Source organism: Coregonus clupeaformis, chromosome 25 (genome assembly GCF_020615455.1).
Source record: "Coregonus clupeaformis isolate EN_2021a chromosome 25, ASM2061545v1, whole genome shotgun sequence".
NCBI classification, from domain to species: domain Eukaryota; kingdom Metazoa; phylum Chordata; class Actinopteri; order Salmoniformes; family Salmonidae; genus Coregonus; species Coregonus clupeaformis.
In genome coordinates this window covers 35,203,516-35,214,225 of record NC_059216.1, presented here as the reverse complement: position 1 = coordinate 35,214,225, position 10,710 = coordinate 35,203,516, and the positions used below count along the sequence as shown (strand labels likewise).

At 45.8% G+C, this 10,710-nt stretch overlaps 1 protein-coding gene across 1 annotated transcript in view; it reads right to left on the bottom strand.

The window, feature by feature from the left end:
* Positions 1–592: 592 nt before the first annotated feature.
* The window catches only part of LOC121539624 (FERM domain-containing protein 6-like), a 70,493-nt gene continuing 60,375 nt past the window's right edge, over positions 593–10,710 (bottom strand). Inside the window, exons 7-14 of the mRNA XM_041848262.2 lie at positions 9,403–9,558; positions 9,234–9,299; positions 9,046–9,114; positions 3,853–4,027; positions 3,238–3,549; positions 2,780–2,917; positions 2,337–2,428; positions 593–2,048 (exon numbers count right to left, since the gene is read on the bottom strand). Of these exons, the coding sequence (XP_041704196.2) occupies positions 1,752–2,048; positions 2,337–2,428; positions 2,780–2,917; positions 3,238–3,549; positions 3,853–4,027; positions 9,046–9,114; positions 9,234–9,299; positions 9,403–9,558 (1,305 nt within the window). The 3' untranslated portion in view covers positions 593–1,751. The remainder of the gene's footprint in view (positions 2,049–2,336; positions 2,429–2,779; positions 2,918–3,237; positions 3,550–3,852; positions 4,028–9,045; positions 9,115–9,233; positions 9,300–9,402; positions 9,559–10,710) is intronic.

Genomic DNA, 10,710 nt, shown 5'->3' with positions numbered 1-10,710 from the left:
TTGTGTGTGTGTGTGTGTAGATTACATCAATGCTTTCCTCAGCTCTGTACACAGACAGACAGGTGAGGGCATGTAGAAACTCATCCTGCCCCAAGCATCATACCTGAAACAGCCAATGATGTTGTCAGGAAGTCCTGAACCAGCCCATGACGTCATCTGGGCTACATTTCACATGACAGGAAACTAACTGCCACAGATTTAAATAAGTCTGACACGTTTAACATAAAGCTAGGATAGGGATGGTAAATGACATCCTTATAAGGGTAATACCCTTCATTGATTATTGGTTAATCTGCTAAAACTGTTTGAATAATGATGTTTAAACTCTGAGGTCAATGATTAAAGGTCCAATGCAGCCATTTTTATCTGAATATCAAATCATTTCTGGGTAACAATTAAGTAGCTTACTGTTTTCAGTTAAAATGGTCAAAAATAAACAAAAATAGCTTCTTAGCAAAGAGCAATTTCTCAAGCAATAATTTTGCTAGGACTGTCTGGGAGAGGTCTGAGTGGGGAGGGGAAAACTAACTGTTATTGGCAGAGGTTTGGAACTCTCTTTCTTGTTACCAGGCAGGCCAAAACTTCATCCCACCAAAACAGGCTAAAATATCAGGCAGTCTTTTCAAACAGCTTACACTAAAAGGGAATTATCATCATTTTCACAGTATTGTTCCATCATCATAGTGTGGCAATGTATAGAAAAACTAGGGGAAAAAAATCTAGTTTTTGACTGCACTGGGCCTTTAAATAACAATGTACTGCTGACCAAGAATAAAGTTACAGATGAAGAGCTTAAAATTGACCTTATGACTTAAAACTGATCTCTTTGACTCATCTGGGCGTGTTGTGTTGCTTAGCGAGAAGCTGTGACTGATTGTCAAGGCAAGGTTGTGGTTCAAGACCTGCATAGGTGATGAAGGCACATTGGGTTTGTTCATAATATCAGTCTAGTCACTACACTAGGAGACAACTCTACAGGGGAACTGTTGACACATCTACTCTCCATGGCAGAACATTTTGATATGTAGGCTGTGTGTGTGTTTGTTAATTTGTTTGCACTGCATTAGTAAAGTCATACTAGGCACACGTAAGTGTGTTAACATCAGAATGTTTGTTTTTGTTTTCTGTGAGACTGAAGTATTATTTAGCTTCGCATGCCCAAGATTCAGATCCAAAAACCATTCTGTAGAGAGTACATGCTTTGGAAATGCAGACAGTTTGAATAAAAAGGTGATGGTGAGATATTTCTTGACCTTCCCTTACTTTTCCTTTTACTCTCCATCCCCAACCAGCATCGGTCCGATTTAAAAGACGCAGACAGGTTTTCTTGAAACCCAGCAAAGGTTTATCCTTTTTTTTGTTTTATTCCCGTTTTGGCAAAAAATACCTCAAAGGGCTTTCAATGTCAGTTATTTGTCTCTGTAGTGTGTTATGTATGTCGTCTCAGGTGGTTACATGGTTATATTGACTGGTGATGTCAGTCTGGTGGATGTAGGGATTTTATCCTCCATCTGACTCTTCCCAGTCTGGTGCTGACAGGTTATGGCTGACACAGGTTATGACTGATAGGTTAGGGCAACAGATAGACAACCAAGTATCACCTCTCCAAACCTCCAACCCTCTTCTCTCGTCCCATTCGGTTTCCTGAGGCACCTCCAATTCTGAGATGTGGAGGCAGAGGAGCAGGGGTCTTGAGGTCACCCTTTCTGCCTCATCCATTCCTCCTCATCCCCATCTTCCCTGTTCGTCCATCACACCACGAACTCTGGGACCTCTTCGCTGGTCAGGTCCAGGGAAAAGTACTTGCTGGTTCTCTTGATTGGGAAGCCGTCAAGCTGGTCACCGCGGATACCGGCGCACTGCTCAGCCAGGTTGCCCTGGTAACCGCTGCTGTCGCTCAGCTCCTGGGCGCAGCCGAAGGTGTAGCTGTGGGCGGTGTCCTGGCATAGCTCCGCCCACTGGAGGCAGCCCTTCTGGTAGAGACGCACGTCATCAAGGGATTGGCTGTGGCGGTCCGTCGACGTCTGAGGCTTCCTGCACACGGAGGTCTGGGGAACGGAACAGAAGCAAAACAATCAGTAAATGTATTAAGTTAAACAAACTACGTAAAAACTGATGTTCTGTTGTACCTTTTCCTTCATTCTTTCTAGCAATGATTTCGCAGAGAGCGGATATTTTTTATGAAGGTTTTACTTGATCGTGTAAAGGAATCAATGATCATGATTGTTTTTTCTACTTTAGTTGAATACACTCATTGTAAGTCGTTCTGGATAAGAGTGTCTGCTAAATAACTCAAATGTAAGTACCAAACAGGAGATGCCGTCACTGTCACTGACCTGAGGGAGAGACACGATGCTCTGGCCTCTCATCTTGACCACGGTCTCAGAGGAACTGGAGGTGGACGAGCTGACATCCTTCACTATGAGCCCTACGGTACAGACAGAGAGGATGACATTTATTACTACTTCTACTTCTTACTACTACTACTTCTTACTACTACTTCTTACTACTACTACTACTTCTTACTACTACTACTTCTTACTACTACTACTTCTACTACTACTACTACTTACTACTACTTACTACTACTACTACTACTACTACTACTACTACTACTACTACTACTTCCTAATACTACTACTACTACTTCCTAATACTACTACTACTACTACTACTACTCCATCTGCCCAGCCAAATTACAGTTCAACCCGTCTCAATGCACTGAGATAGGGGCTATCCTTAGACGGGGAACGAATACAGCGAGGAAGTGGTTGTATACCTGAGTATCCGTTGGTCTGGTCAGGGGACATGGTCAGCATGTCCTCAGTGATGTGGATGCACAGGTCCTGATTCAACTCTAGGGCCAGCTCATGGAGCTCCTCATAGTCTTTAGGGTCGTCCACTAACATCTCAATCTCTGAAGAGACAGACAGACAGACAGACAGACACTACTATTATTCTCTGGAGGGACAGACACCCAGAGGGTCAGTGATGATCACTAGCTGAGCAGGCATGACAAACAGAAGAACAATGCCTTGCCACATTGCACAAGAGAATAATATACTTTTTTAAGGGGGAGGAGGTAGATTCAGTCTTGCTCTCTGTGTGTCTGTGTGTCTGTGTGTGTGTGTGTCTGTGTGTGTGTGTGTGTATGTGTGTGTATGTGTGTGTGTGTGTGTGTGTGTGTATGTGTTCCATGTGTATGTCCCTTGCTGTGTGTGCAATTGTTTGCCTTACCATCATCGTCCAGCATGCGCTCCTTGCCCCCACTCTCCACCCCCGAGGTGTGTGAGCTCCCATGGCTAGTCGTTGAGGAGCTGCAGGTCCTTAGGGCTCGGTGTGGGGCCCCTCCGGGGGCCCGGAAGCTGTCTGTCTCGATGCCCGAGGTGTGTGAGCTGCCGTGGCTGGCGGTAGAGTGGCGTGACAGGTGTTTGAGGTGAGACACGGTGCTGCCGGCACTGCTGCCGCTGGCCCGGGAACGCTTGTCCAGCCCGTCCATATCCAGCTCCAACGCATCGCTGATGTACGACTCACGGTACTGCTTCTTCTCTGGAGAGGAGGGACAGACACACACAGAGGGTTAGATACAGCAGTAGCAAAGCTGTTGTTAGTCAGAGAGGCTCACACATAACATATACACCATTACAATTGGCTAAGTTGAGGTATGCTGAAAGACACAAGAGAAGCAGAGAGACAGCATATAAGAGCCAGTCTGCTCTAGTATGGAAGCATGGCCAGGTAGGTAGCCAGAATGCTCCAGTGTGAAGGATGGCCAGGTAGGTAGGTACCAGGTACAGGTTATGACCAGGTATGACGAGGCAGGTGAGTACCAGGTGTGTCCAGGTAGTTTACCTTCGTTTTCCTCCAGCCTGCGGACCTGTTTGAGGACAGGCTGCAGGTTCATGTAGAGGCGGTGGCTGTTACTGAGCAGCTGTAGGAGGTGGCGGGACCGCAGGGGACAACCGGTGTAGTAGATCAGCTTACGGGCCGACGGAAGGCCATCAGGCAGGATCTCAAACTTCTTCCCCTGAAACGGACGACAGACAGACAGACAGACAGACAGACAGACAGACAGACAGACAGACACACAGAGAGAGAGGTTAGAATCATTATAGGATATATTCATGCTATCTACATGTCATCCAGTGGACGTTTTAACTCTATAACTGATTGATTGCTTTATTTATTGATTGATGTTTAACTTTATGATTATAGGATATTTGTGTGCATAAGATGATTCAGACACTTTGCTAGAGTGCCAGATGCATAGCCCACAGGCAAACCACACAATAGGAGGGAGAGCAGTGAGAGAACAGTCTCTTCTTGAAAACTATTTCTGTGGCACTTCTTACAACCATAATATAGATAAGAACGGAATCTCCTGATTGAGGGACACAAACAAAACTGCATTAACATTTCAACATTTTCTTATGTATTACCAGTGAGCAAATTCCAAAGGCTACGTCCCAATGGCACTGTATTCCCTACATAGTGCACAACTACATAGAGCCCTATGGGCCCTGTTCAAAAGTAGTGCACTATATAGTGAATAGGGTGCCATTTTGGCACAACTAAAGAGTCTGAGAGCTTTGAGAAACCCAGACTAAAACGGTGGGCAAATACTTTCTCTAAGGACCTTGGCACCAGTTTAACACAATAACAGCTGTCTGTAGCAGCAGCAGGTGTATTTTCTATACAACCCTATAAAATATTTCTGCTGGGGTTTGTACTTTGAAAATACAAGAGGTGGTTTGAAGCAGTGTACGAAAGCACAAGGGTTGCAGAATTCTCCAGCTACACTGAGTGTACTAAACATTAGGAACACCAGCTATTTCCATGACATAGACCGAACAGGGGAAAGCTATGATCCATTTTTACATTAAAAAAAAACATTTTTAGTCATTTAGCAGACGTTCTTATCCAGAGCATACATTTTCATACTGGCCCCCCGTGGGAAACGAACCCACAACCCTGGCGTTGCAAGCGCCATGCTCTACCAACTTAGCTACCTGTTAAATCTACTTTCATCGGTGTAGATGAAGGGGAGGAGGCAGGTTAAAGAAGGATTTTTAAGTCTTGAGACCATTAAGACATGGATTGTGTATGTGTCATTCAGAGGGTGAATGGGCAAGACAAATGTTTTAAGTGCCTTTGAACGGGGTAAGGTAGTAGGTGCCAGGCGCAGCGGTTTGAGTGTGTCAAGAATTGCCAAGCTGCTGGGTTTCTCATGCTCAACAGTTTCCCGTGCGTATCAAGAATGGTCCACCACCCAAAGGAGATCCAGCCAACGGCAGGCCAGTGGTCGGAAACAGGTAATTGATGAAAGAAGACAAAGGAGGCTAACACGTCACCGGTGACAAATGGGCAAATGGGCTACAGTTAGTCAACTGACAGTCCAGTACAACATTGGTGCCCAAATACCCATAAAAGACTGCACAACTCATCGTACCTTGACACGAATGGGGTATGGCAGCCGACAACCTTACACAGTTCCACTTCTTTCAGCAAAAATCAAGAAACTGTGGAAAACACTGGACACTGGAGAATTGGAAAAACATTGACTGGTCTGATGAATGCCGGTTCCTGCTGTTTCACGCTGATGGTAGTACTAGGGTATGGAGAAAACCACATGAGTACATGCATCCATCACGCCACGTGTCAACATTGCAAGCTGGTGGTGGTGGTGGTGGTGTGATGGTGTGGGATGTGTTTTCATGGCACACATTGGGCCCCTTGTTAAAAGTGGAGCAACGTTTGAATGCCACAGGATATCTGAACATCATTGTCAATCAGGTGCATCCCCTCATGGCAGTAGTGTATCCATCTGTGAATTTAGTTTTTCAGCTGGATAATGCCCCATGCCACAAGGCTAGGATTGTCCCGGGATGGTTCCACGAACATGACAGTGAATTCAGCTTACTGCAGTGGCCTGCCCAGCCATCAGATCTCAATCCAATTGACCATCTGTGGGATGAGATGGAACGAGCTATTCGTAGTAGAGATCCACTACCAGCCAACTTGACACAACTGTGGGAAGCATTGAAGTCAACATGGGCCAGCATCCCTGTTGAACGCTTTCGACACCTTGTAGAGTCCATGCCCTGACGAATTGAGGCTGTTCTGAGGGCAAAAGGGGGCGCAACTCAATATTAGGAAGGTGTTCCTAATGTTTTGTACACTCAGGGTATAGAGGTCGTGCTACCCATAGAGGGGAAAGTAGAAGCACATAAAAGGACAGTGGTTGCATAATCAAGCACGGAAAAGCTAAAATAGCCCCTTCTGGATAGTAAACGGACGATGACGATCCCACATAAATACACTCTGGGGCCGTATGTATCAAACGTTTTAGAGTACTGATCTAGGATCAGTTCCCCTCTGTCCAAGTAATCTTATTTATTGTGATATTATTAACCCCCTAAGGTCGATCTGCGCGCCCACTGAAATCAAATTAGCATAATACAAAAATCCCTCATGGTCTGACAACCCCCGCATCCTGTGAAAGGTGGCAGAGCTAGAGCAGTTTGTCAGACCACGAGACATCCCAAAACCGGCTGTAGCGTCTGAACAGTTTGGCCTACAAACTATTATGACACTTCTATGGAAAGATGAGAGTAGGAGTGCTGATCGAGGATCAGTTCCCCTCTGTCCAAGTAATCTTATTTATTGTGATCTTATTAAAGACAAAACTGATCCTAAATCAGCATTCCTACTCTAAGACATTGATCTATCATTCTGACCAGCTCATTTGAGATCAATAACTACAACAGATCCCTGGTCTAAACCAAAGCCACACAAAGAGGGACGGGCAAAGTGGAGTGGAGCGGTGTCAGATATCAGTTTACTAAAAGGTTAGCCTGGTTAGTCTCTCTCTCATTCGTCCAGCTGCACGATCAGGACCATTTGACCTCTCAGAGTGTGACAGTTGTCAGAAGAAATGTCTTTCTGGACCTCCCTGGACCTCCCAGTCTGAGCCCACACACAATGGAGTAGGAGATGCCCTGCTAATGACTGTAGGGCCATACCCCCGAAGTGCTGACCTAGCCTGCGCCTGTCCCGCCCTACTCTACTCGGAGAGTAACCATCAAAACTCAGACACTGCCAATAAAGAATAGCTTATCCACCCGCTAACCATCACAACATCTGGTGGTATTTATTGACACGTCCCTCCACCCTTCCTCTCTCCGCTCCCTCCCTCCCTCTCTCCGCTCCCTCCATCCCTCTCTCCGCTCCCTCCCTCCCTCTCTCCGCTCTCTCCCTCCCTCCCTCTCTCCGCTCCCTCCCTCCCTCCCTCTCTCCTCCCTCCCCCCTCCCTCCCTCCCCCCTCCCTCCCTCCCTCCCTCCTCCCTCCCTCCGTTCCCTCCCTCTTTCCCTCCGATCCCTCCTTTCCTCTCCCGCTCACTGCAGCGCCGGGCCGGCTGACGTGCTCAGGGTGGAGCAGCAGCGGAGAGAGAGAGAGAGTCTGTTATTCAGAAGAAGGGTGTGACTGACGGTCCCCGCTGTAAGAGGCCCCTCTAGTCCCCATATAAACCACATCCACCATTACTCCATGCTTTCTTCAGTCTTACTATATGAATAGAAAGGCTATACAGGGATATACACAGAACAAAACAGGATCTCTTATCGTAAGTGGCACGGCATTGCGGTGGCATTGATGACTGTACCACTAGATGAAATTATAGGGTATAAGTCGTCATTACACAAAGCTATACTAGAGGAACCAATTCACTGAGACATTTACGGTGTGATAGTTGTAAGAAGGAAGCTGTTACATTTTGGACATACTGAATCGATGAACGGTTAAAATATAATAATTTGGTGTGTGCATATATTTGTCCTATTTTACACATGTACAAGTGTGTATTGGAAATGTGTTTTTGCATATCCCAACTCCCCCTGAGACTGAACGATGACCCTGGAGCAATTAGGATTAAGTGCCTTGCTCAAGGGCACTTTGACAAACTTTGCAGTTTGCATTCGAACTAGCAACCTTCTGATTACTGGCCCAACGCTCTAACCACTAGGCTACATGTCGCCACGGTAAAAGCAGCAGCTTGGTGTCAATGAGCAGTAGTTGTTTGTGGCGAGTCAACATGTAGAATAGTTGAAAAATGTTGGCCAATATTCTGATCAGAGGCACTCAGTTGCACTCGGCCATCAGTTCCTCGTTGTGGTGTGTGTTCTGCTTAAGACTGAGAAATGGAGACATGGTAAGCTGCTCTCTCTGATAACAGAGACCCTATGGTAGTGAAGTGAATTAGCTGACTGTCGTGCCATAATTACTGCTCAGCTTTAGGACAGACAAATAAAGATAGGAAGACTAACTAGCTTTCTTCAAGGGAAAATAAACACATAAATCTGGTCTGTTAAGAATTAAATGGAGAAAAGAGAGAAAAGACTCAACGAGACAGGCAAGCAATTGAGATAATGCTATTATGTGGGTGTGCGTGGATGTATGTGCATGTATGTGTGTGTGTGAGTGTGTGTTTCCTGGCCAACGGGAGAGTCTTCCTAAAGCCCTGATTAGTTCCAGAGGGTCATGGCTGCATCCCAAATGGCACCATATAACCTTTGTAGTGCACTATATAGGGTATAGGGTGCCATTTGGGACACATCCTAGTTGTAGCTGTAGCAGGGGTGAGAAGACCCAACAGTAATACAGAGAAGAGGAGCGCTGAGTCACTATTTCCACAACTGTAGCCTGCGCAAGAGCTGAACTAACCACTGCCATAAGCCAGGACTGGCTCCAAGCTTCAAAGTGTCACCACCGCTGGAATCATGAGTGAAAAAAACCCAGATCTTCCAGAGAGAGGGATTCCCCTGAGCCTTCTAAGTGCCAAAGGACATCCGACTTCTGACATTTATGAACGACGGAAACAAAGAATGAGGGATGTACTGGAGAAGATGCTCTACTCATATAAATAAAATTAAAGCACTATATATCAGTGTTGTAGGGCTTGAGTCCAGGACTTGTACTCGAATCGGACTCAAGTCACGACTTTCATGACTCATATATTCAGTATGTATTATCTCTATGGTGCTACTCACCACGAATACCAGTTTGCCCACGTTGCTCCAGGGAAAATCATACAGGAGCTGTCTCACTGTCCCCACATTCTAAAAGAAACACAGAAACATACAGTACATTATATTAATCATCATCTAAACCATACACATGAACTGTGTATTCCAAGACACATTAAGCCATCACACCCACTTCATTCTTACTATCGTACCTGGAATATTTGGATTCCACGCAGGGTCAGTCCTAAGGTCAGAGAAGCCTCCACTTCCTTTTTGTCCTGTGGAAGAGATTTATTGGCAAGTTTATTGTGTGTGTGTGTGTGTGTGTGTGTGTGTGTGTGTGTGTGTGTGTGTGTGTGTGTGTCCAGGTTGACCGCTGACCTTATAGAGTTTGTAGTAGTGGACTGTGACATCATCCAGCTGGGAACACTCCTTGATGTATTTGAGATAAGCCTCAGAGGCAGTGAGGGCAAACTGGTCTTTGTGCATGTTGGGGATGTGTCTCAGTATGTAGTCCCGGCCTCGCTTGGCTATCACCTGGAAGAGAGCAACAGAGACATAAAGGCTGAAATGGAATTCTCTCTTACAAACGTCTCAGTGGAGTGTTATTACTGGCCGCTGGTTCTAATTTCAACTCAATGGCAGAAGAAGGCAGGAAGGAAGGCTTGCCAGTGGGGTTAATGGAGGTTGATGAAGCCCCCCGCCCAGGGGAGGACAGATGTCTCACGTACTGATATTACGTCCCAAAAGGCATCATCCAGCTGGGCACTAAAGGCATGGTCCACCCTATTCCCTATATAGTGCACCACTTTTGACCCGAGCCCTATCTAGGAAATAAGGTGCAATTAGGGAGGGGCCCCCAATCCCACTGGACTCTAGAAAAACAGTCAGTGTCAGGTCTGGATTTGGGGTGCTTCTCCTGAACAAGTCATACATTTAGAAACAGTTAGAGAACAAACTAAGAGTGCCTTCGGAAAGTATTCAGACCCCTTGACTTTTTCCACATTTTGTTACGTTACAGCCTTATTCTAAAATTGATTAAATAAATACAAATCCTCAGCAATCTACACACTATACCCCATAATGACAGTGCAAAAACAGGTTTTTATACATTTTTGCAAATGTATTAGACCCTTTCATATGAAACTCGAAATTGAGCTCAGGTGCATCCTGTTTCCATTGATCATCCTTGAGATGTTTCTACAACTTGATTGGAGTCCACCTGTGGTAAATTCAATTGATTGGACATGATTTGGAAAGGCACACACCTGTCTATATGAGGTGCCACAGTTAACAGTGCATGTCAGAGCAAAAACCAAGGCATGGAGCTCAAAGGAATTGTCCGTAGATCTCCGAGACAGGATTGTGTCGAGGCACAGATCTGGGGAAGGATACCAAAACATTTCTGTAGCATTGAAGGTCCCCAAGAATAGTGGCCTCCATCATTCTTAAATGAAAGAAGTTTGGAACCACCAAGACTCTTCCTAGAGCTGGCCACCCGGCCAAACTGAGCAATCGGGGGAGAAGGGCCTTGGTCAGGGAGGTGACCAAGAACCTGATGATCACTCTGACAGAGCTCTAGAGTTCCTCTGTGGAGATGGGAGAACCTTCCAGAAGGACAACAATCTCTGCAGCACTCCACCAATCAGGCCTTTATGGTAGTGGCCAGACAGAAGCCACTCCTCAGTA